Source organism: Thunnus albacares, chromosome 19 (assembly GCF_914725855.1).
Source record: "Thunnus albacares chromosome 19, fThuAlb1.1, whole genome shotgun sequence".
NCBI classification, from domain to species: domain Eukaryota; kingdom Metazoa; phylum Chordata; class Actinopteri; order Scombriformes; family Scombridae; genus Thunnus; species Thunnus albacares.
Window position 1 is genome coordinate 13,058,109 of NC_058124.1, and position 25,860 is coordinate 13,083,968.

Sequence of the window (25,860 nt, forward strand, 5' to 3'; positions counted from 1 at the left end):
CGAAACTTTCCACTAATGATCTGCACCACAGAGAGGATGCACTTATTACTTTCAATTTTAAATGTTTTTCCTACCATTTGTAGATAATGCTGGGTGCAAAAACCTTGCGCTGATTAACTAACTAACATTTCATCTTTATTTTTTTTATTATATTATGAGGAATGTGCTGGTTTCTGCAGGCAAGCTGGCCTACACCTGCTAATTTTATAGGTTTCTGCACATAAATGCTTCCTTGTGTTATCAAATGTTACGCTAAAACACATTATAACGTCTGATATAAGCTTTCTAAAAATGTACAAGTTTATACAACCACACTTACATGGGACTGTAGCTATGTAAATAATATATTAATATGTGATAAAATGTCAAAACTGATGGCAAATGCCGACCACACTTACCAGAGCCTAAAGCAATGTCTTAAAATGGTTTAATCCGACAATAAGCCTAAAAAGCCTATAGGGATGCTGCAACGAGCAGAGTTTTGTCATTTCTACTTGAAAAATTACAAGTTAATTGATTTATCCTCTATGTAAGCCAACAAACTGAGGTCATTACTGTTTATTTTAGCATTACATTACTTCCGTGGCTGCACTCTGCAGGAGTTTTCCAAAAACCCAGAGATCCACACTAGACTACGGATCCAACTTTGTTTTTGTCCTCATGACTACCATCTGGGAAGAATATTAGTACTTCAAAGACTTTATGGAAAATTACAGTAAAGTTGTGCATATAAACATCTGCCATTGCACTCAACTCTGATATTGAATTAAACAGTTTTGCTGGGAACACATGTCAAGCCCTTGTGGTCCTCGGAGACCACATCTTGTAGCCACTGAGATAATATTCTGCACACTTTTTAAAGCTTATTTTTACTCAATTAAAAAAACAGTGCCAAACTAAGAAATAATATGTGGCTATGTGTACATTTGTGTCAATAATGTTAATTTTGCATACAATAGTTGCACAATCTTATAATATGTACTTCCTGAATCACCTTTATTTAGGAAAATAAAAAACATCAATGGTGTACCCTTATTATCAGACATATATCTTACATTAATTTACCTTTATATATACCATATATAATATTAGATACCTTTGTGTGGGGGTAAGAGAAGAAAGTTGAAGCCTTCACATATGAGGGGAGAGAGAGGGAAACATGACAGTGACAGATTTAAAGAGAAACAAGTGAGGGGTTGATGTGCTTCTCCGTTTGACATGACGAGACACAGACTCTCTGCGGGGAGGGGGTTTGGGGAGATTCAACATTGTGTGCACACAGGCAGCAACAAAGAAAAACCTTTCAGTGTACCGTCACCGTTTCCCTATGAGGGAAGACTTTTATTAACAAACACACAGGCTGGCTATGGAGGATGACCTTCGGAGCGCACACACACACACACAAACACACACACACATACACACACACAAAGGCGTTGTCCCCATGGCAACCGGCGCTTCGTGTCCCAGGAGACCAAGGGTGGAAGAGGTAAGACCGAGAGAGGAGGAGGCAGAGGTGGTTCGGGAGAGCTCAGGCTACAAGCAGAGGTCAGGGTGCACACGCACACACAGGTTCCTCTTCAGTATTTTACAGGAAGTAAAAATTGTTTGTGTGTGTATGTAGGTGGGTGTGCATATGTAGAGGGAAGAGTGGGATGTGAGTCCTCAGACGATTTTGTTCTCCAGCAAAGCGATCCTCTTCGACATGCTCTCTAGTAAGATATTTGTTAAGGACAGAAACAATAAGACAGAAAATATGAAAAAGACATCAAAACATGATATTCTCAGACCGTTTCACCTCTTGTAAAGGATATATTTTTTTGTTAGTGCCTGTAGGGCATCTTCTACTTTCTTTTGGAACTTTACGAGGGAGTCGCATTCGCAAGGGTCCTCCTCTGTGGGAATAGAAAGCACAAGTTCAGCTATTGTTCATTTGTCTATACATAAAGAGTGATCATTGGGGTGTTTATGCTATAATGAGTGACCTTGACAGATGTTAATCTGCAGCTTCTTGGCAATCTGGTTCATTGTCTTGAAGTCAGCAGTGTAGAAGTAGTGCTCTCCAGTCGGCTCGGAGGCAATTTCTTTCAGCTCATCCTCCACTGCATTGCCCACTCCGACAGCATACATCTTGAAACCTGTAACATACAGAGTTCTCTGGTGTAAGTAGGTATTATATAAATCTACTTATACAACACCCGTGCATTAAGAGGTAATCTGTCTTATTCTCACCGTGCTCCTTGGCCTTCTTGGCGGCGTCTCCGATGTAGTCCTGGCTGCGTCCGTCTGTGAAGACAATGCCCACCTTGGTGACTCCAGGCCGGGCACCCTGATTGGGGCTGAAGCTGCTGTCTGACAGATAGCGGAGGGCCTGGCCTGTCATAGTTCCCCTCTCCATATAGGCCATCTTCTTCACAGCATCCTTCAGGTCTTTTTTGTTGTTGAAGCGGCCCAAGGGGAACTCCTGCAGGAAGGAGATGGAAACATGACATGTATAACGGAAGGAAGGAAGCAAGTTGATTATTAGGTGACGATACATGTCAAACACACACATACCTGTCTGACTGAGCTGGAGTACTGCACCAGTCCAACATGAGCCTTGCTGTCAGAAACATCCAGCTTGTCGATGATCTGGTTGATCCACTTCTTAACCAGCTCAAAGTTCTCAGGACGCACGCTCTTAGATCCGTCAATCAGGAACACCACGTCTGTCGCTGAGTTGCTGCAAGCTGGTGATGTCGGATACACACATATACGCAACAGAGCGTATTACTCTGGTAGCACAGTGACCATGCTTGGATCAATACCTTCATACACACACACACACACATGCACTCACCACTGCAGCTGCGACCATCATCCATGAGGGTAAAGCCTTCTTTGCAGGCACACTTGTATGATCCGGGGCTGCTGATGCATACCTGCTCGCAGTCATGATCCCCAGTGACACACAGGTCCGACACTGTGTGTGTGTGTGCATGTGCATGCAGAACACACACGTACACACACACAGAGACAATATGTGTAGAGGCACACACACAAAGAGAGGGGGGGGTGGGTGGTTGGGGTTAGGAGGAGAGAATGAAACTATGTCAGTTTGAAAATGGGAAAATCTAGCATTGATTTTTAATGATCCACTGTGACCTGCCGCCTTCGCCACCGTCGACCTAAACAGTTTTTAGCATGTGTGGATGATGCATGCATCCAGTGGATCCTTAAAACAAACAGGTGGAAAAGATTGGAGTAGCCTTAAATGGACAAAATACGTTTTGTTTTCGCTTCTGCTTTTTAAATGTGACACACAGGCACATCCAATAACAATCCAACACTGCCAACATGCAGCTCTGCCCTTGGACGGAGCATCTGCAGCGAGATTGGCTGCTGCAAAGTGAGTGGCAGGCAGCAGTCAAAAGTGCTGCAGACTGGGAGCGCCGAAGGGCATCACTAATTAGACGTTTAATGATTGTCACTAATGGATCGGTAATTAAAGACAGATCAGTCTCGCCTCTCAGTTGTGTGAGAGTGACTGAGGAACAGGAGGGAATTTCATTCCAAAAGGTTGTTCCTGCCCTAATGCCCTCACGCACTGGGAATTTTTTAATGAGTTTCAACAGCTGAATGAATCTTGTTGATGAAGAGCAGAGGACAAAGGGAGGGAACAATAAATTGGAATGAAAAGATAAAAGCCCTGACACCTTACCCTCAGTATAGGGGGGAGGGCAGCAGACAGCTCTCTCCGCAAGGATGAAGGCATGGATAATGATGATGACCCACCCTGAGAGTATTTCTTTTCAGCCATTACTGTCTATTTCTATCACTAACGACTGATCCTTATCTTCCGAAACTGTAAACAATGAATCCAGACAACATCCCTTATCTGTCCCTCTTCCTCTTCCCTCTCCTCCCATCTTACCACAGAAGGCCTCCTGGAACTTCTTGGTCAGCTTCTCGATGACGCTGTAGCTCTCCACATAGTCCACGTGATCATCCAGGGGGTCGCTGGCCATCTGTTTCAGGGTGCTCATGTCCACACGTCCAACACCGATGGCGAAAATCTCAATGCCGGCATCCCGAGCACGCAGAGCAATATCCTTCACGTTGTCCTGGGGACGCCCATCTGTCACAATGATGGCGACCTGTGATGGAACAGGTGCAAAATTAGATGCAAAATCATTATGGGATATGGTGAACTGCATGTGGAACTGCATGTGAAAAATGTGTGTCTGACCTTGCTGATATCAGGAGATTTGACGCGAGCACCCTCGCCCTCACTGAAGGCCACGTTTAGAGCAAACTGGATGGCCAGACCGGTCATTGTTCCGGTGGACAGGGGCTCGATCTTGGTCACAGCCTTAATCAGCCCGGCTTTGGTGCGGTGTGTTTTCAGAGACACCTACAGTTGAGTAATTGCAAGGTCAGTAATATATGAAACAGTTTGAGACATAACAAACACTTTGCTCAAACCACGTGCCTCGTTCTTGACACGGCTGGCGTAGTTGACGACTCCCACACGTGTGGCGTTGGGTCCGACATCTAGACCCTCGATGACCTTGGCCAGGAAGACTTTGACCTGCTCAAACTCTGATGGGCGAACGCTCCGACTGCTGTCGATGATGAACACGATGTCTGTGGGTCGGGTTTTGCACAAACCTGCCGCTACACACGGAGGGTGAGAAAGGTGATTATTATGTAATCATTATCTTATAGCTTCCATAACAACTACTACAACATACATCCACAAAATTATGCGTAAATGGAGATGAAGAAACTAAGGTGATGAAGGAGGGAGAAGGGGGGGGGGGATTTGGGAGAAAGGAGGTAGTGAAAGGATAAGGGAGGGCAGAGGGGATGAAGGCTGGTGAGATATGTACGAGAAAAAGTGGGAGGAAACAGAAAAAACAGGATGCAAGGAGGCAACAGGGGCAGAGAGGGGGAAGGTTGAAGGAGAGATGGAGGAATGTTTGGCTAGAACGAGGAAATGTCAAATCAGAAGCCAACTGCTTTAAATACAGTAATGGCTTTAAAAAGGGGTACCTCTTAGATAATAATATTAATAAATTATTATTAGGATGAAAACTGAGCAAAATCGCTGTGGAAGCTCAGAAAAAGTACTTTTTTGTTGAAATTATGATGATATAGATGCACACATTTCTACTTAACAAGGTTTAACTGTTCAGTTGAAATCACACGATGGAGCTACATTATGTGTTCAGAAGACAGAAAACTGATTCTGCCACAGTGTCTGATAATAACAATAAATCTCTACAGGCTCGCAGCAGGTTTTCTGTGTGGGTCCATGTATTTGTGGCCTCGTTAAATTAATTGCCAGCTCCCTAAAAACCTCTAGTGTCTGTGAAACATCACTGATCTCCCTTCTCACCCTTCACCTCTCTCCCTCCCTCCAGTTTTTCCTCCCACCAGTTTCTCCAACTCACACACACGCACACACTTACGTAAGCCCAGAGCACCGGCTCCATCCTGAAACCGCCATCCAAACTGTGCATGCACAGTATTTTCAGCCAACCATTCAACCATCAGAAACAAGACAAAACTACATCTGTCTGTAATTTTAACCATCCAATCCAAACAAATCACTTATAATTCTTAAATTTCCAAAGACACTAAACACTGTGGATTTACGCTCTTTTGCAATTAACTAAATAATTACAGTATTGAACCAATTATTTTAACCAGCTCCATCTGACACAGGTTTCAACTAAATAAAAACTGAACTTTTTCCATTCCCCTTCTTCAATATAACTACCTCCGGGAGTTTGTTTCACTCTCTGGTGCAAAAATTGTAAGTGCAACTTGATCAATCACCTGAACTCAGACCAGATGGATACAAGAATGAAGATGGATATAACTACATAAATAGACCTCCTTCACAGCACCTCTGCCTCAGGCACCTGTTGAGATCAATTGAGCATCATAACAATGATGTCTACACTGAGGTTTTGTGTCTCAGAGTTTAAATGTTTTGAGTATAAGATGTCAGGTATCACACCATCAACAGCTTCTGAGTCCTCACCGGGGTTAACATCAACTTAAGGGGTTAAAGGTCATCATTCTTACCCATGGCAGCGGCTGTGCGGAGGTCCATGGTGGCTTGAGCTCCTATGAGGCCAAGCAGCAGCAGGAACAACGGCGGGGTAGGCGTCATGGTGACAGCGACAGAGGGGCGACAGCTAAACGCGGGGGTCCGAGCGTGTCCGCAGATGGTCCTAAGAGTGAGAAGCCAGAGGGGAGATGGAGCAGGGCGAAGGGAGTTCCAGGCAAGGGGCACGGCCACAAAGTGAGACTGAGTGACTCTGAGCTGCAGGTTATCAATGCAAGTGCTTCACACACACAGACAGCCCCCCTCTTTAGCTCGAATGTGTGTGTGTGTGTGTGTGTGTGTGTGTATGTATGTGTGTCTGTGGGGAAGAGAGGGAAATACCTGCCCTGGGAGGACCTAAAACGGTGGGCAGGGAAAGACAAACACACCTTGATATGGGTAGGGTGGACAGGTATGTGTATGTGTGTGTGTGTGTGTGTGTATAGTAAAATTCGTGTTGTGTGTGCGCTTGAGTTCCCTGAGTGTGTACAGTATGAGTGTGTCTGGCTGGGGGTACAGGAGCGGCTGGGGTTTGGTGCAGTGTGCGCACCAGCACAGCCGCCCCAGGTTGGATTTGGCCAAAGCTCAAATAAACACCAACATGAATTCCTCTTTTCTCCCCGTGTTCCCTCGTATAGCAAACACATTTATGGTGCGGAAGTGAAGGAGAACCACCTTACACAGCCTACAGTGTTCGTGCTAGTCTGCACGTTGGGATGTGTGTGTGTGTGTGTGTGCCTTTATAAGCATTTCTGTATAAATTGAAGTATACAAGCAAATGCCTCGTTTCTTAAGTTCAATTTAGTTCAATGCTCCTGAATTTCTGCATATTTTATGTGTTTTTAACACTTGTTTGCTCATTTTCTCATCCATTTCTCCTCTCATCCTTCCTTTCTCACATCTTTGAAGATTTATTAAGCTTCAGCCTGAATTTTATCATATTTTGAGGTCAGTTTTACCACAGAACAGATTACACAAACATACAAATCAAAAGGTAGAAATTCCCTGATTTGCAACCATATCAAAAAACTTCCACTTCAGCTTCCACTAGACTCTTCTTCCCGCCTATTTCTCCATCACTCTCCTCTCCGCTGTCAGGTAGGCAGCGGGCCCCCGTGAAGTAAACACAGTAGGAAAACACACTTTCATCAATAAGCTCACATACATTTCTTTAATCTCTCTATAGAGCCCACATACACACTAAACAGAGACCCCTCTTTTCCCCTTCGACATCCCACTCCACCCGACCCAACCCTGCATTCCTCTGCACCCTCCCATCCTCCTCCTCCTCCTCCTCACACACACCTCCATCCACACATATGACCTGAACAAGCCGCAATTGAGGAGTTAGTCTGGGAGGGGAAGAGGAGTATGGGGGCTCAGGCTGTACAGTAACAAGCCAGACAGATTTCCTACTGAACTGAACATGCTGCAAAATCAACAGAGAATGAGGCTGTGTGTGTGTGTGTGTGTGTTATGGTAGTGATGGGTTGGAGATGAAAGAGCAGAGATGTTATTCCTGGACAGCGTGTCATCTCTGGGAATAGGTTATTTGGCTTATAGGGAAGACATAACACACACACACATATTCACACAAACATATACAGTAGACGCACACACATATATTCACGGGTTATGTAACAAGGTCTGCTTGGCAGGCAGGACAAACACAAACATAAGCAGGTAGCTGGATGTACCTTAACGGCATCCATCAGCATTTGTGAACTATTTCAGAGCTACGTGTAATTTATCATGTGTGTTTAAACATGAGTAGAGTTACACAGAAAACACACGTGGACTGTTGAGACACGGATGGTAAAAAAAAGGCCCGAAATGTGTCTTAAGTGATAAAAAATGATGTCTGACCAATTAAAATATTGACCTTTACAATTCACTGTATTCATCCAAAGTATTGCTGCAAATAACTGTTACTCACTTAATCTCTTGTCAGAAACTAGTTAGACATGTTTATTTTTGCCAGTGTCCCAGCTGATATCTTCAAACTGCTTGCTTTGGCCAGTTATTTGCTTGATTAGTCTAGAAAAATTTAGTTAAAATGCTAGTCAGAATTTCCCAGAGCCCAAACATGACGTCCAAAAATTACTAATTTTGTCCAATCAATAATAAATTTTCAAAGGTATCCAATTTACTATCCTAGAAGAGCTGGAACCAGTGGATCTTTTGCCATTTTTACATTACATCACATTACACTTTACATGATTTTGATGGATAATATAGAACGAAAACGATTGATTGTTAAGTCTATCGACAGAAAAGTTTAGATAATTAATTATTTAAGTCATCTCTAAATCAAAAACGCCCAAATTCACTGGTTCCAGCTTCGAAAATGTGATGATATGCTGCTTTTCTTAGTCTTCTAGGATAGTACATTGGATACTTTTGCAAATTGGTTGTTGATTGGAGAAAATTAGTAATTTTAGGACATCGTCTTTGGGCTCTTGGAAATTCTGACTGGCATCTTCACTACATTTTATACACTTATCAAGAAAATAACTGGAATATTATTTGATAACAAAAATTATGCTTTATCACAGCCCCATATTAACAATCAAATTTGTTGATTTGACTCTCATAACCCGCACTCACTCCAAGGGCATGTTCATGTAATGATGCTCACAAATCACCTTACCAAATTTAACAAAACCCAAAAGCTCTGTTATTTCCTTTTCTCTTTTTCTTTCCAGTAGCAAAATAGAAATCTAATATAAAGACAAAGCATATTTGCTTTTTTACTGAAAAAGAAAATGTTCCTGTAAGTCCTTCTTCACTGCCAACAGCCCGACCGGATCAGAGAGTTCAACCTACAGAATATTCAACACAATAGTACTGCCAGACCCATAGTGTAAATGAAAACATCTCAGCCACACTGCATATCATTAGGCATTTTTATACAAGACCACATTCAAATAACCGTACTGTCAGTGGCTGTATTTACGATAAACAGTGAGGTGAGATATATTTTATCTTCCACTGTTTATCTTTGTTTTTATACAACATTTGAATAAGCAAATCTATTTTTTTTTATTGTTGTTTTCTCAAACCACCTTCCCTCATGTTCTCTCCTCTTCCAACTCCAACACAGGTCTATCTGTTGTATCTTTTCAAAACAAACTAAATATCAACACCCTGGTGTACTTTGAACCAGAGAGCCACAGGACTGGAGGATCTCCAAACCAGGTTTCAGCTTTGTTCCACTACTAACATTATTATTTTCAATCAGTTGTATCAATAAACCCTATCCAGTAATATCAATAAACTACTAACTAAACTTGACTTTATCCAAGCAGTGCATGGTTTTCAGTCAGTCAGTGTGTGTGTGTGTATGTGTGTGCGTGTGTGTGCGTTCGTACTGACACTGCGTTTGGAAAGACTGCGAGGATCTCGTGTTTGACCACATCCATAAATATTGAAACAAGTTCTCTTTCTTCCAATCTCAGAATACTGAGTAAATATTGACATGGTGGGATCGGGGTGGACTGAGCATCCCATACCTGTGCTCACACACACACACACACACACACATACACACACTCTCATGCCCTCCAGCTGTGCTCTGAGCACTCTCTGTTCACACCAGGGAAGTCATGGAAAAATTAATTACAAACTTAAACCTACATGAAGCCGTCCTCAGTCACACATGCAGGCTCACTGGCACATAAATATGAGGAAATGTGAAACCATCCACACTGACACATTAATTATACAGAGACGGAGATACACAGACTGACAGGCTTCACCTATACGCTAAATAAAAAAAAGTTAAAGAGTTAAAAACCTGACTGCACAAAGTTTGAATAGAGCTCTCACACTTTGGGTTTCACTCCTGATATTAAGGTGTTGTGTGTGCTTCTTTATGCAAGAGAGAGTTTGAGAAATTTATGCACTGCAAATGAAGTTTGTGTGTGTGTGTATGTGTGTTTATGCAGCGCTCCTCCTGCCAACAGTAACAGCTCAGTAGCCAGTTAGCAGGAAGAGAGAGGTTCATTAAAAACCCAAATACAGCAGTTACATAACCAACAGTTCTGTTCGTCCCACAACCCCCTGCGCTACAAACACACTCCTCCTTCATCCCCGTCTTCTTCTCCCTCCCACGCCTACTGGCAGAGCCCACCCATCATCCTCTTCTCCTCCCATAGCAACAGCTCATTTCAGCTCACCTCCCTTGTTCCCAGACCATCACACTGCCTCACTCCTCCACCTCCCCCTCCCGCCCCCCCCCCTCCCTTTCTTTATCTTCTCCCCTGGTCCCTGCCACCTCCTCCTCGCTCTCATCAAACACTTCCTTCTCTTACTCCCACGTCATCCGAGCTTCACTTCAAACTTTACATACATACAGCAGGACTACGAACCAGGAATATTAACTAGAGTTAAAACGAGAAACTTTTTTGTTTTACTTTCACTACTGAGAGTTAAAGAAAGAGACACGCTGGTCCCAAATCACTTTTCTAGTCTCAGGAAAATGCCTTCAGCTCTTTGATAGGCAGAGTTTCATATAGGGATTTGGTTTCCACAAGCTCCTGCAACTGACTGGCATACTAAGAACAAACAGAGCGGAAAGTGCAGTAAGTGTGAGAACACAGCAGATGGCAACACAGATTAAGGATTTGGGGTGTATCAGTGATTGTCTGGGATACCTCTACCAGAAACATCAGTCTGTCCTTATTCTCCTCCAGTGGATTAGTGCCTGTCACATATCCTCCATGATGGAGGGATGTCAGACATATCACAGTGTTAAATAGATCCCAGCGTGCGGTCGACTCACACAAAGGAACAGCGCCTTCTAGTGGCCTGAAGACAGACCTGAAATAAGCCAGACAAGAAGCATTTCTCATTTAAATCATAATATTTGCTACCAAACCGCGAGGAAACGTGAGATTTGGCAATAGGGCTGAATTATAATTATATAATCACAGCTGTTCAGCATTCAGCAGTACATGAAACTCTGTGTGAAGCCACTACCTCAGCGTTCCTAATCTGATCTGTATTGTTTTAATTAAGTAAAAAAAAAACACAATGCAGGCCAAGTGAAGTTTCTGTTTAGTTTCATTTTGCCTGCTTACTCTGTGTCTATCAAGGCTTATTTGTGTGTTGGGAGGTGATCATACCTAAACCAAAACATACATGATTTGTGAACATGTATGCACATACTGATGGAGATGTCTCAGTTTTGTCTCAATGAAAATGGTCCACGGAGTGAAAATGCTCAGGAAACCCCTGATTGAGGAAGTTAAATGCAGAAATAAATATTAACAGAACAATGAGCATTTATTGCAGCCTTGTTAATGCAGCACAACCAAGCCTGCTGACATTAATATTTCTACTGAGAACTGGCAGACATGCTAATAGTTATACAAATAGAAAATATAGAAATATTCACACTTACACACAATATAGTTCAAACAAACATGCAGTCAAAAATGTATGGGGGAGAAGTCGCAGTGGAAGTGGCTGTGAATCTCTCTAGGGCTGTCGTACTCAATCTTGACACAAGGGGGCACTGGAGGGCTTTCTGGAGAGGCAAGGCTGACCTGAGATGGCAGCAGAGGCACCACCTTCGTTGGAGCGCTCTCCGCTCTGAGGCGAGAGGGCCGCAGGGTGGACACAGGTGGGAGGACGGTGGTGGTGCTGCTGGTGGTGTGTGTCAGGGTGTGTGAGGAGCGCTGGGGGTTTGCGTGTGTGGGCCCGTGGTCTCCCCGGGGGAAGAATGAAGGAGGGGGGGGTAAGGTGGTGGAGGAGGGTGGCTGGTGGTCTCGAGCTGCCCCCATGTTGGGAGGGTAATTTGAGGGGCACTGAGCACGCTGATGCATGGTTGGCTGACTGTACGTGTTACCCCACGGGTACGACTGGTACGCTGTAATGCCACCTGGACGGAAACACACAGATTCAAACAGAGATGTGACAACTGAGATAGAGATAACGTTCTTCTTATCGTTCATCCATGAATGCCTACCTGACATACAAGCCTGTTCGTTCTCTTTTTTGTGGTCCACCCCCCTTCCCACCTTTTCTTTCTCATCCCTTATCTGTCATTGGTCCTCTACTCATCCATGAGCTCAGGCTATACTAGATCCTCTCCAAAGCATTTCCCACCTTACAGCTGTCATCCTGCTCCACCATTGTCCCCTCTCATATGTTTTCATATTTAAAACACTTATTATTCTTTATTATTGGGGTGTCCTGGGTTGTTGCAGTGATCCTGATTTGATGCAGGCAATGGACCTTTGTTGAAGGTCATCCCCCTCTCTCATCACGTTTCCTGTCCAGCTCTACTATAACTAGCAATAAATAAATAAGTAAACACTTAAATTAACATTTCAGTCGTCCAGAAATAAAAGTCCTGTTAATTGCTAACTACTAACTTGCAGAGTGAAGTCAACTACAACTACTAAGGGGCTTTTCTATAAAAAAAACTTTCAAATCACTGTAAAAAATGATGTTGCCCATGCAGATAATGGCAAGTCGCAACTTAAAATTACGAAAAGTAAAAACCAGATTATATATATATATATGCACATTAATTCACTTTCAAATTCAGGGTCAATTCTGGATGAATTTGGCAATGGTGGTGCAGCATTTTGTTCCCAACTGCAGCTATGAAGCTTCTGAATGTGCTACATTTCAGATTTGCAGTTTTCACTGGCTTCTTTAGAAATTTCTTAGAGCATTAAGATCTATTCAGTATACACCAAACTGGCAGAAAAAACATGATTTTATAGAAACTAAGCTGACATATTTAAAACTGAGGGCCAAATCATAAACCTATTATTATTGTTAAATTATCCAGTAGACTCCTGTGTTTCTATGTTGAAGGACATTGAGGTTACCATTTAAAAGACATTCAAATTCAAATCTACACTGATTTAAAAAACACACACAGCTCCATCACTCTCCCTCTCATCCCAGTGACTCACCATGGTGACCAGTGGACTGCAGCAGGATCTGTCCTGTGCTCTGGGACTGGAAGTAGGCGTGGCCTCCAGTAGAGTAGGTCACCACGCCGGTGGAGTTTCCTCCGGGGCCAAAGGTCAGGTATGAGGTGGGGTTGGAATCTGGAGGGTTGGGAGTGAGGTAGGGAGACGGGGTGAGATAGGCCATGCGGGGCAGAGATGCCTGAGGTTGGTGCTGCGGCTGGCTGGTGGGGTAGGAGGTCTGGAGCTGGTAGGAGAGAGTGTTGTTCTGCTGGCTGGACGTCAGATAGTCGAGCTTCTCTCCAAAATCAAATAGAGAACTGAGGACAATACAGGGATTTAGTCACAAACGCATACATATACAGAGATACCTCAATGGTCATAATCTCTTAATCTGCTCAAATACTTCCACATACAGCATCTCTGATCCTGTGCATCTGTCTTTTTATTCATCTGTTCCCAAACTGATGAGTGGAGAGTCACTAAGACTGGGGGCACAGTGAGGGCTGAATATTTACTTTGGTGGAGAAGTTTGTGTAAATATCTAGAACTATCTTTATCCCTGAAAGATGTACGGCGACAGAAAAAGTCTTGGAACCACAGACATACACGCTGATTGATTATTTTCTCCATCACTTGCATCAACTTGCTGTCATAGCACCTCCCTCTTAAAGGGTCGGTTCACCCAAATTACAAAAAACATTTTTTCACACTACTGGTTTTTACCCACGCAGGTAGTTTCTGGTTTATTTTCCGACGTATCTGTCTTTATGATTTTTGGGGCCTCCAGTCTCCCCCACCCCCCCACAATACAATGGAGGAATTTAAAATGACATTTAATTAAAAAAGTCCCAATTACTCCAACATATTGTCAACCAATTCAAAAGGGACTATTATTTTGGTAGAAAGTAGTTCCACTGAGAATATGTTTTTTTGTAATTTGAGCAAACTGGCCCTTTTAGGTTTCTAACAGCTTAATTTTTTAGTGCTGTGATACATAGTTTTGTTGTCAACTAATTATAATTTTGTACAAAGCAATAACTAACTGAGATGCCTCCCTGCATGATTTCTTCAATTGTTTCACAGATCCAGCTGTAAGCGACTTCTCACCACCACAGACGCAGTTTGAGCCATTATAATATCAGTATTTCACAGGTTCCCTTCTCAACTCTGCAGTTTCCTACTGTCTGTCGTCTTATCATCTCTTGTTCATCTATTCAAATCATCTTCTAGTATTCATGTCACAGTCGGCTGTGAGCTCTGCTGACCTGGTGTCAGTCTGAAGAGACTGCGTGTCCCGGTGGGCCAAGGAGGAGCCGCCCTCAAGAGCATCCAGGAAGAGAGGTGGAGTGTGGACCGGGGTGTTGGGGAGAGGTGGAGTGGGGTTGGCATTGTTGTAGGTCGTCGTGAAGAGGGGGAGGCTGGCTCTCCGCAGTGGGGGAGGACTGTGCATGGGGCGGGGGTGGTACTCTGCCAACCCCCCCTGAGATGAAAGCGGGTGCTGGCCCCCCTCTCTCACTCTGGATTGACCTTGGAGATAAAATACAGATTAAACGCTGAGATTAAAGAGATACTGCCGTTTGGTTTCTAGGGAATTTTACTATCTTGACATCCGTGCATCTCTTATCTTTTTTATGATGAGGGCTACTGGTTTTATCTCATGTGTGTTCTTATTGCCTGTGTTGTTACTCTGCGCTGTTTATTTGTTCATCTATTGTGGGACTGCAGTGCAGAGTCCAAAACAAACTTTCACTGAGCAATGAGCCTGAACCAAAATCAACTCAATTCACGGATTTCTACGGAATCAAGATAGAGCTCCTCATGTAAATATGAAGATGCACCAAAGACTGATGGTTGGTCTGAAATCAAACTTTGCAACTATTTTGCTTTAACTGTGCAAGAGCAGCGATAATATTTAGGGGACTTTGGAGCCCTCGGTAGGTGTTCCCCTTTGTAGGTGTTCAGACCAAAAGAAGCCCCACTTATAGCGGTTTATAATACTATGAAACTGAATTTTACTCTTGCTATGATCGACAGGAGAAATACAGCTTTCATGGCACAAAATCTACCAGGAATGTGTGATTATACATATTTGGTCAATACAGCGACTTGCCTGATGATGCCACATTGTTCTTGGGAAAACATTGAGTTTTACATTTTTGCCAGACGACCCTGTTTTTTTCTCTGTTGTTGAAGCCCTCTGCGCTGGCATCGTGCTGTGCAGTGGACCTGTTTGAATGAATCTGAGGGGTGCGTTTAGTCTCACAGTGCTGTTGTTTTTCCCTAAACAGCCGGCTACATCCACGCTAATACGTTTTCTTTTTAAAATGCATAACTTTTGCTATGTTTACGCCTAGCATCCACACTACTGTGCCGTTTTTGAATCCCGTTTCAACCCCGTTTTAGTTTGAAAACTCTGGGATTGCGTTTTAGTCTGGACAGGCGGAAATTAAGACTTTTGAAAACAATGATGCAAACAATGAAAACATGATTGGGTCTTATCAGTCAACATATCCTTCCCTGATTCGTCACAGCCCTATCATGTGACCCTTTTCCGGAAGAAAACAAACAACATCAGCCTTGACTTCCAGTAGCTAATTCAACATGGATAACAAATTACAGACGTTGCTGACCTTGTTGTTTATGCTAGCAGCTGTTGTGGAGTTAAATTCTGCAATCTATAATCTACTACTGCCTACATGCGTAGGAGGCAGGCTATTATTCGAGCTATCTGTGACAATTCCCATGTCCAGCGGTCATGTGATACACGTTTTCAGGTGTGTTAGTATGGACGGATATTATTTTTGAAATGATGCTAAAACGTTCATGTGGACAGAGATAGTTTTCATTTTAAAACACTGTTTTAAAATGAAAACGTGTTAGCGTGAACTTAGTCTTTGGCTGTGTACAAACAACAACAAAACAATGAGACATTCACCACAGCATTCACAGCCATTAGGTAGCAATAGTACTATAGTATAGTACTATAAAAATGTTAAATTGTTAACGCTAGGCTTCTGAGCAAAAATTATTAAACTCTCGGCTGTGGAGAAGGTGTCATTTCCCTGCCACTTGATCACATAGACATTAAACTAATTTAGTTTTATTTCAACATTTAGAAAATCCTCTAGTTTCACACAAGAAAATAATAAACGTATCATGACTCAGGTGTATGGCAGAGAAGTAGCATAATTCCTAAACCCTCTTTAAATAATAATTACGGAGCACAAAGGCCTAACCTGCATTACAAGCAGTATGTTGGGAAATTGTGTGCATCAATGTGGATTTCAAAACCTGGGCTGTTGAGGCTTGCCAGGAGGCTGCCGTAGGAGGGCGGCGTGTGAGCGGACAGGGAGGGGAAAGAAGGTGCAGCAGGGGCGAGCTGGGGCAGCTTAGTGGCAAAGTGAGCAGAAAAAGAGGGAGCTCCTTTACTGAAAAGCAAGAACACAACTTTGGTTTAGATTTTATACAACCACCACTAAGGGCAGGTGATACATTGACCTCGAGTAATATACACCATATCAGGACATGAACAACAAACACACAGACTGAGTTTGCTGACCTGTTGGATGCCAGGTTGGGCAGTGTGGGGTTGATTTGATGTTGTGGGGGGCTGACACTGCCTCCAGCCCTACTCTGCCTGTGTTCAACCTTGACTGTGGTGGAGCGCTCCACTTTCCTCCACTTTGCCCTGCGGTTCTGAAACCAGACCTGGGATACAGAAACATATCGAGGTAGACAGTAAAACAGAGATCAGGAGAGATGATGAAGGATTGTGATGGGGGAGTTGAGAAAAGCAAAAGGTAAGATTTTATTCACGCACAGTTTGCTAATAGTTTTTTTTTCTTCAAGGAAGTTGATCATCAAGTAATGCATCATAAGAGGATTTTGTCATAGGGTTAATGAGGAAGATAGCTGTCTAACCATAATCCTCTGAGGCGTAACACCAACTGACGCAGCGATGACTTTCCTCTTCTCTGCGTCAGGATAATGGTCCTCCTGGAACAGGGCCTCTAAGTGCTCTAACTGATCTGCACGCATACGCACATACACACACAAACACACAATGCAGGTCAAATATTTGCATAATACTCAAATCTGTGCACACCTGGACAAACAGACATGTCCCTCACCAGTACTGTAAAGTGTTCGTGCTTTCTTCTTCCGAGCAGGTGGCAGCAGGCAGCTGTCCACAGTCTCTAACCCGGATAGCAGAGGGAAGCTCAGGGCCTGGCCTCGGCCCCTGGTGCTGTAGCGGATGGAGCGCCGGGTGGAGTAGACCTGGGTTATCTCCATCTGCCGTGAACCAGTCAAACATTACGTCAGCGCTCATCTCAGTCAAATTCAATATGCTAAATAATTTTAAATTTATTGTATTTCCCTGTTAAAAGGCCAAACATTGGTGTCAATCAAGTTTGTTTCAGGTGAACATAATTTTACAGGATGTGAAAAAGTGAGGTAAAGACCAAAAGCTAAAAGGGACGTATGTTTTCCAAAACATCTCTGAGGCTTACAGAGAAGGGCACAGTTAAAGGATACATTCACATTTTTTTGTATTAGTTTGCAAATGAACACTGACACAGGTTTTACTTGCTATAATATTTAGTACTGTGGCCTTAAAGAGATTCCTTCTTAAAGCAATTTCAGTGCAAATGATGAGGACAAAAATCCAGTTCAAACTTTATCTGAAATTAAAATGAGGCCTCAGCAGTCAGACAAATCAAGTTGATACCTTCCAAAATGACAGTCTTTTAAGTATGAAAATCCCTCTTTGTGTTACTATTCCTCCACTGCAGCTCAGCAGAGAAACAAAAGGAGTTAATTTTCTACTAAAAAGACTTAATCTCTGAATGATATCCATTTACTCAGACTGCTAAAACTTCATATTAGCTGTAAATAAACTTGGCAAGACAAGAGTTTGTCCCCCATCACAGGGAAGCATATCGGCCAGTAGGCCTATGAATAGGAGAAATTATTACAGCAAGCAAAAACTGTTTAATTGTACATATGGACACCTGGCTATTGTTTTATGACAGACAAAAAAACTACACTTCAAATGTTTCAGCTCAAAGAGAGCAAAGCAACAATTTCTCTTTTTTGTCATCAAAGCAGATTCAGGATTTCAAGGAAAAGAAATTAATTTCCAGTCTAATGTATGTGTTCTCATATGTGACGCTGATGTGTTGATCTAAACTAATCATTGTTTTCTTTAAATAATGATGAATTATTGTGATAACTACTTTCTCATTTAATTAGCTAATTGTTTGTTCAATAGAATGTAGAAGCTATTAAAAAATACCACAACTGCAATGGAAAACACAGTCCCAAATCAAAGTAATCAATTTACCATAATACCATAATGAAAAGCAGCAAATCTTACCATTTGAGAAGCCAAAACCATCAAATGTTTGTCAATTTTGTTTGAAAAATTACCAACAATTAATCAATAGCAATCAACAATTACTGTTCACCACCCCAAATCCAAAATAATGCAGTCACAGACCTACTTGAAGCAAAAGCTTTTTAGTGCGATTTTAAGGTTTAGATTTCCCTTCGTGGTTTCAAAGTCTTACTTTTATCTTGTGAAAACAATTATTGGAGGTACTGAGGCCTGAAATCATGGAAGCTGAAATCTCCTGCTGTTGCACAACCCATGATTTTATCAGTAGTTCAACAATTTGTGGTAAACAGTCTTACTGCAAAAAAAATACAGATAACTGATAAATATCATGGTCTAGGCACAGTATGTCATTATGGAAATCAATGATTAAAATAATCACTTTTCCCCATTTCCCATTACATAGCCTAACAGTTAAATTAAACGAGTTGCCAGTTTGATGTTATCAAATTCATATTCATGCCTCCATTCTTCGTACGTGGATAACAGTCATTCAGATCTGGATTCTTTGGTTCTTCTAAACTGTCTTAAAATTTATCTGGAACTGTTGTCATAGCAACAAGTCATTGAACCCAAACCTGCTGAGGTGCAGCTTATTGACGGTTAGCTGCATCATGACCAAGACCTTTTAGGGTGAAGCCCAAACATGAATTCATTTTCAGACACAAATGTCTCACTTTCTCACATGTTGATATAAGATTTTAGATGAGAACATGCAGGTTATTTATAAATCATCACGGTTTATTGGTGTGTGGTGTGTTATCAAAATTTAATTTCTATAATAAAGAGTTATCTATACTCATATGTGATACTTTAAGGATTTGAATGTGGTTAATATAATTTTTGTGGAAAAACCATATCAGACACATCATTGTTCCAACCAGAGTATTTTTAAATATCTCAATACATGTCTGGAGGGGATCTTTAAGTTTTTGAAAGGTTTCATGTGTGTGATGAAAGTGTGGAAACAGTAGAAACATTATGGAGCACAACGTAGAACAAAATAACAGCAGGAACACACATAAAATCAGACATATGTCTACAATTACCCCAGTGCATGCTGGGAGGATTCCCAACACACCTACCTCATTTAACAGCAATCACATAAATGCCGATCATGGTTTCAACTCTACTCATTCTGCCTTATTAAAGATCCAGGATCAACAAATCAATCTTCAAACCGCCTTCAAAGAACTAAATTAGCTGGATGAGAATTGACAGGATTATTTTAGCCTGATAGCATCACGTTAGCCTGAATTAGTCATGCCACATTTGAAGAAAAGGGCCCAGAAAGCTATCTTCACAGTTGCATCATTAATATTGCAGAAAAGTGTAGGTGTGCATAATTTCATACCCATTAGACTGTAATTACTCATGACACATTAGTTATTATTAGAAACCTGGAGGTCTTCACTAGAACATGCAAAAGTGTCTGTTAGGCTGAGGAGACTAAACTTCATCTGCAGCCAAACATTATTCAAACCCATAGAACTTTATTTTAGGACTGCAACTAACGATTATTTTCATTATTGATTAATCAGATGATTATTTTCTTAATTAATAGGTTTTGTCCATGAAATGTGAGGAAATATGAAAAATACCTGTTATAATTTCAAGTCAAAGGTGACGTCTGCATTGTGTAGAATTTAGTGGCAGAACGGACTTGGCAGAAATAGAATATAATATTCATAAGTATGTTTTAATTGGTGTATAATCACCTGAAAATAGGAACTGTTGTGTTTTCATTACCTTAGAATGAGAGTTTATATCTACATAGGGAGTGGGTCCTCTTCCATGGAGTCCGCCATATTGCATCGCCATGTTTCTACCGTAGCCCTGAATGGACAAACCAAACACTGGCTCTAGAGGGGGCCTTTTGTGTTTTTCGCAAGTTCTGTGGCCACCATTGGTTCTCCTACATGTTTGAAAAGGAGGGGTTAAGGGGAGGGGTATTCAGTTGGTTGCAATCTCTGACCTCACCACTAGATGCCACTAAATCCTTCACACTGCACCTTTAAAGTCTTGTTTTGTCTGACCAACAGTCCAAAATCAAAAGATATTCTGTTTACTATCATGTATGACAAAGAAAAGCATTAAGTCATCACAACTGAGGAGCTGAAACCAGCAAATCTTTGGTACTTTTGCTTAAAGTTATAATCTCAAAGATTTTCATTTACATAAATATCTGTTAAGTCATTATCTATCACTGAATGAGGTAACACAACGGTGATGGTGCAACAGACTCGCTCTTCAGTTCGCTTGTGCTAGCGTGATGTCACACAGCGACACTGTTCAGTTCTCTGGGAGTGAGGATGAGTGAGGTCAAAGACACAACTGCAACTACCGCTTCACACCATATGGTGCTGCAAAGAGAACGAACTGGAGATCTCCGAGATTGCCACTTTTAATTAAGAAAAAATGACAAAAATGACTATCCGATTATCAAAATAGTTGCCAATTAATTTTCTGTCGATCCATTAACCAGCTAATCTAATCTCATTTGTCTTTGTTATAACTTTGTCTGTTACAGTTATTCATTTTTGTGTTGTTTTAATTTAACTTTTTAAATGTGCTTGATAAATAAATTTGACTTGACTAATTGTTGCAGCACAACTTACATCCTAAAAACACCCCACAGTTTCCAAAGATCTCAAATCTGTCGGGCAGAATTTAGTGAGAAATGTGTTTAAAATGAAGCAGCAGACAGGTGGAACATTTTCATTAGATCGGATGGTGCAGCCATAACAACATGGAGTCTTTGGTTGGAATATTTCCATTAATATGTGTGATCATGACGCTCAAATGAAGAGCTGCAAAAAGGTGACACAAAACATATATTACACCTCCAGACAGTGTGGAATAAGATGATTTCCAAACATGAAGCTACTTAAGAGGAAGAAAGGGGAAAAGTGTGGAGTCATAAATGAAGCTCATCAAGTGTGATTAAGTGAACAAGTGAATGGTAAACCGTGACAGAGTCTGTTCTCACCTCGAGAGGCTGTGGGCCCTGCTGGGGGACACTGTGAGGTAGAAGAGGGGGGCTGTGAGGCCTTTTTGTCCCGCGGGGCTGAGGAGGTGCAGGTTGGATTGGGCCCGGGGGCTGTGAAGAGTACAGCAGAGGGATGGGAACTGGGGGGCAATACAGCCCTGTCCCACCGCAGCCCAGGTAGATCGGGTCGGACAGGTCACAGCTGTTCATCAGTCCAACATGAGGCTCCGACAGAGCTGAGCTCTCCTCTGAGCTCATCACCGACACTTCCTGTGTCTGACTCTTCTTTTCCTCCTCAAACCTGTCGCTCACATCTTTTAAACCTCTCTTGTTTCTCACTCGCTCTGTTTGCTTCTTGCCTCGTCTTTTCCTACTCTTCTTCTGCTCATCTTTCTCTTCTGAACTCTGTGTTTCTTTATCCTCTTGCTTATCTGCGATTGTTTCATTGTTGTTCTCAATCGTGTTGTTTCCCATCTGCACCTCCTCCGCCTCCGGCCTACTCTCAGGCTTCACCTGCTCCTCCTCTTCTCCCTCTGTCGCTATCAGTTCCCTTTCTGACACAACAACTTTCTTTTCTTCCTCCGCCTCCCCCTCCTTCTCTTCTCGCTCTGTCTCCTCTCCTGCCTCTTCATCTTCACCCTGACTAAACACTTCCTCCTCTCCATCCCTCCTCCTCATCTGTGTCCTCCCTTGGTCGCTTTTTGCTTCCAAATCCTCCAGTTCCTCACACAGTAGGCTTGGACAGTCTGCAACAAAGTGTATTGAGAAGTTTTAGTTTTGTCCAGGTCGCTGTAGGCCCTCACCACTTCCCCTAAAGGTAAAATGTGGTCAGTTATGTTATTATCACTACTTAGCGAAACAAGACCTGGCTTTTGTAACCTGTATCAGAATTCTGCAGCAAGACTTTTAACAGGGACTGAAATAAAAACATTGCACATTATATCTGTCCTCAAAACACTGCACTGGCTTCCAGTATGTACTGGAATTGACTTTAAGGATCTTTTGCTTGTCTATAAAGTTCTGACCTTACATATAGATATGTTTAAAAGTTATGACCCACTCTCACTCTCTCCCACCTCTCAGGTCATCTGCCTCTGGTATTCTTGCTGCACTGATGGTCAATTCAAAATCCAAGATTTGAAGCTGCTTTTAGTTTTTATGTTTCTTGTTGCTGTAATAGGCTCACTGAGGACTTGAGATGTTCTCAGACTACTGTAAGGCTGCAACTAACATATATTTTCATTATCAATTAATCTCTCAATTATTTTTTTTAACTAATAAATTGGTCATTTGGTCTATAAAATATCGGAAAATGGTGAAAAGTGTCCACCATTGTTTCCCAAAGCCCAAGATGTCTCCTTTTGACATGACCCGAATATATTCAGTTTACTATCATAGAGGACTAAAGAAACCAGAAAATATTCACATTTAAGAAGCTGGTACCAGAGAAGTTTAGCATTTTTTCTTTTAATAAAATTATGCAAAACGATTAATTGATTATCATAATAGATAGGCAATACACTTTCTGTTGACTAACTGATTATTCGACTAAGCTGTAGCTCAGACTAATTTCTTTTGAAAGCTGCCTTTTCTTTATTCTGTTTCCTTTCAATGGTATGTATTACATTCTTTGTGATTGAATCATTTGGGTGTGTTCTCCCCTGAGTTTGTTGTGAATATCTATTACTATCATTTGTGCTATTTTCTATACTTTTCTAGCTTTTTTTCCTTCTCAATCGGCCCAAAAAGCACATTTAGTTTTCCCCTGTGCATAAAACATTGTATTTAAATAAAGCTACTGTTGCCTAAAATACAGCTCACACGTTTTGACGTAGAGTCTCTGGTAATCAGAAGCAGGAGAAATTAAAAATGTGTTTGTGTAAAGATTTTACTCAGTATCAAACGTGCTTGTGGTTCTTTTTTGTATCACGGCCCTTGACACACATTTCATAATGAGTCCCAGTTGATGTGTTGATTTCTTTCAAAGAATAAGTGAACATGTAGCATTTTAGATTAGGCCCTTCATGCACAGGTGTACACTCACTGGCCACTTTAGGTACACCTGTTCAACTGCTCGTTAACGCAAATATCTAATCAGCCAATCACGTGGCAGCAACTCAATGCATTTAGGCATGTAGACATGGTCAAGACGATCAGCTGAAGTTCAAACCAAGCATCAGAATGGGGAAGAAAGGTGATTTAAGTGACTTTGAACATGGCATAGTTGTTGGTGCCAGACGGGAGTATTGCAGAAACTGCTGATCTACTGGGATTTTCATGCACAACCATCTCTAGGGTTTACAGAGAAAGGTCAGAAAAAGAGAAAATATCCAGTGAGCAGCAGTTCTCTGAGCGAAAATGCCTTGTTGATGGCAGAGGTCAGAGGAGAATGGCCAGACTGGTTCGAGCAGATAGAAAAGCAACATTAACTCAAATAACTACTTGTTACAGTCGAGGTGCACGGAAGAGCATCTCTGAATGCACAACACATCGAACCTCGAAACAGATGGGCCACAGCAGCAGAAGACCACACTGGGCGCCACTCCTGTCAGCTAAGAACAGGAAACTGAGGCTACAACTGGCACAGGCTCACCAAAGTTGGATAATAGAAGATTAGAAAAACGTTGCCTGGTCTGATGAGTCTCAATTTCTGCTGCAACATTCAGATGGTCGGGTCAGAATTTGGCATAAACAACATGAAAGCAGGGATCCATCCTGCCTGGTGATGGTGGTGTCATGGTGTGGTGGATATTTTCTTGGCACACTTTGGGCCTCTTAATACCAACTGAGCACCAGAATTTTAATCCTGGCAGTGTGGAGATTTTGACGGACAAATTGGTTAAATGAAAAGTCATTTCAGCTCTACATTGAACCAGTATTTAGACCATGTTGGGTATAAATGTAAGTAAAACATATACAGAAAATATAATTAGACATTAGGGCTGGGTGATCAATTGGAATTTTAGTTCCAATTACGATTTTGGTTTCCAATGATATGAAAACAAGATAAATCGAGATAAAATGATTGTTGTGCGTCATTCTGTTTCGCAATGATGATCTCGTTCTGACTTGTGTTATTAATCCAACACATCCCATTCTTTTACAGCAAACCAAATAAAAACATACCAATGAAAAATGACATCATAATACATATCATGTATTAAATACACCTTTATAGTTATTATATTATAATTATAGAGACTTGTTTGTTTTTCAGTTGAATTACATTTAAAGTTCAAGGAAATCCACTGTTAAGAAAAGAAAGAAAAGTTTTTTTTAAAAACTTCAATAAATGCATGTTTCCAAAGAATATGTTTTAATTGTGTTAAATAATCGTGATCTCAATATTAACCAAAATGTTTGTGATTATGATTTTTGCCATAATCAAGCAGCCCTATTAGACATTTAACATTAACACTTTTGGGTCAACATTTCCTGAGTGGTGGTTATACTTTGAGGGGGACCACTACAGTATCTGGAGTCTTGGTTACGGCCCCGTTCATTACAGTTTTTATACAGGTTGATGATTCAAGATAATATTTATTTTTTATATGTTATTTCATAACTTTCACTTTCAATGACTAAATTAAGGCCTTTTGAGGCTTTTAGTATTGATTATTTCAGCTGGAAAGTGTCACTATTATAAAGAAATAACTTGATAATGTTAGAAGAGTTACAGTATTTCTGTCATATTTCATGAGTCATCTGGTGACCTGCAGGTTGAATTAAACCTGATAAGCGTCATCCTCAGGAGGAGCTGCTGCCTGCAGTGACTTAATTAGTGTCCCAGCTGTGCAGCGCCTCGTGCCACCTCACCTGGCCGTTAATTAACTGAGGCCGACTAGCTGCAGCTAAAACTAGCCAACCTGTCCCCATGTACAAACACCGGGTCGTGAATGTTAATAACCGAGTTTTACATTCTTAAAGGGTCTCTGAGGAGCCCCGCAGCACAGGGAGCCGCACCTCACAGGAAAGATTATGAGCTTTAAAATAAAAAAAATTAAAAACTTTCAGAAGTCTTTCAAAGTTTACGAAATGACAGGAGTTCAGTGTAGACCATCTATGGCCGGCAAATTACCATTCATTGTTGATTCGCCAAAACAAGCCAATAAAACAATTACATGTCATCATGTTCTTACCAAAATCTGCCGCTAAATCACAATCTTCATCCATTGCGACTCTCACCGGCGTCAAAACCAACAAATTTTGTACTAATAATCAATTAAGCCACGCAGGGTCACGAGGCGAATTGCTCCTGAGGTTGATTGATTGATTAGCTCCCCTCTGCAGTGTGACGGAGAATTATCGCGTGAAGGGTAAAACTCAAACAGCCAATCACTGAGCTGAACAGATCCAGATACATCAGGACTGACACGATTTATTGATTATCGTTTATGCCCTCAATTTATATTATTTTGGGAAAATGTACCGTTTGGATTCTGACTCC

The 25,860-nt window shown here is 41.7% G+C and overlaps 2 protein-coding genes across 3 annotated transcripts; both read right to left on the bottom strand.

The window, feature by feature from the left end:
* Window positions 1-1,297: 1,297 nt before the first annotated feature.
* matn1 (matrilin 1) lies at window positions 1,298-6,343 on the bottom strand. Of its 2 annotated transcripts, XM_044335782.1 has the most exons (10): window positions 6,076-6,343; window positions 4,472-4,656; window positions 4,229-4,393; window positions 3,914-4,136; window positions 2,840-2,962; window positions 2,557-2,729; window positions 2,233-2,464; window positions 1,986-2,138; window positions 1,815-1,895; window positions 1,298-1,715 (listed from the first exon to the last, which is right to left on the bottom strand). In XM_044335782.1, exons 1-10 carry the CDS (start codon window positions 6,161-6,163, stop codon window positions 1,666-1,668), a joined length of 1,473 nt encoding a protein of 490 aa, XP_044191717.1. In that variant the 5' UTR covers window positions 6,164-6,343; the 3' UTR covers window positions 1,298-1,665. The 2 variants fall into 2 exon arrangements, with proteins under 2 accessions (XP_044191717.1, XP_044191718.1); XM_044335783.1 differs by lacking the exon at window positions 2,840-2,962 and having other exon boundaries at window positions 6,076-6,342.
* Window positions 6,344-11,364: 5,021 nt separating this feature from the next.
* LOC122970443 lies at window positions 11,365-25,715 on the bottom strand. The gene is made up of 9 exons (XM_044336586.1): window positions 25,553-25,715; window positions 21,414-22,159; window positions 17,160-17,322; window positions 16,951-17,057; window positions 16,589-16,737; window positions 16,321-16,457; window positions 14,295-14,556; window positions 13,030-13,346; window positions 11,365-11,981 (listed from the first exon to the last, which is right to left on the bottom strand). Exons 1-9 carry the CDS (start codon window positions 25,584-25,586, stop codon window positions 11,530-11,532), a joined length of 2,367 nt encoding a protein of 788 aa, XP_044192521.1. The 5' UTR covers window positions 25,587-25,715; the 3' UTR covers window positions 11,365-11,529.
* Between the last annotated feature and the right edge of the window lie 145 nt (window positions 25,716-25,860).

Excerpts from the sequence above, each read along its gene's own strand:
- matn1 (XM_044335782.1), bottom strand. The coding sequence starts at position 6,163 with ATGACGCCTACCCCGCCGTTGTTCCTGCTGCTGCTTGGCCTCATAGGA. Across the intron at positions 4,137-4,228 it reads AATCTCCTGATATCAGCAAG|GTCGCCATCATTGTGACAGA; the intron begins GTCAGACACACA and ends GTTCCATCACAG. Across the intron at positions 2,730-2,839 it reads TGATGGTCGCAGCTGCAGTG|CTTGCAGCAACTCAGCGACA; the intron begins GTGAGTGCATGT and ends CGACATCACCAG.
- LOC122970443 (XM_044336586.1), bottom strand. The coding sequence starts at position 25,586 with ATGGATGAAGATTGTGATTTAGCGGCAGATTTTG. Across the intron at positions 16,458-16,588 it reads CCCAACCTGGCATCCAACAG|TAAAGGAGCTCCCTCTTTTT; the intron begins GTCAGCAAACTC and ends CTTGCTTTTCAG. Across the intron at positions 14,557-16,320 it reads GGCAAGCCTCAACAGCCCAG|GTCAATCCAGAGTGAGAGAG; the intron begins GTTTTGAAATCC and ends TTTATCTCCAAG.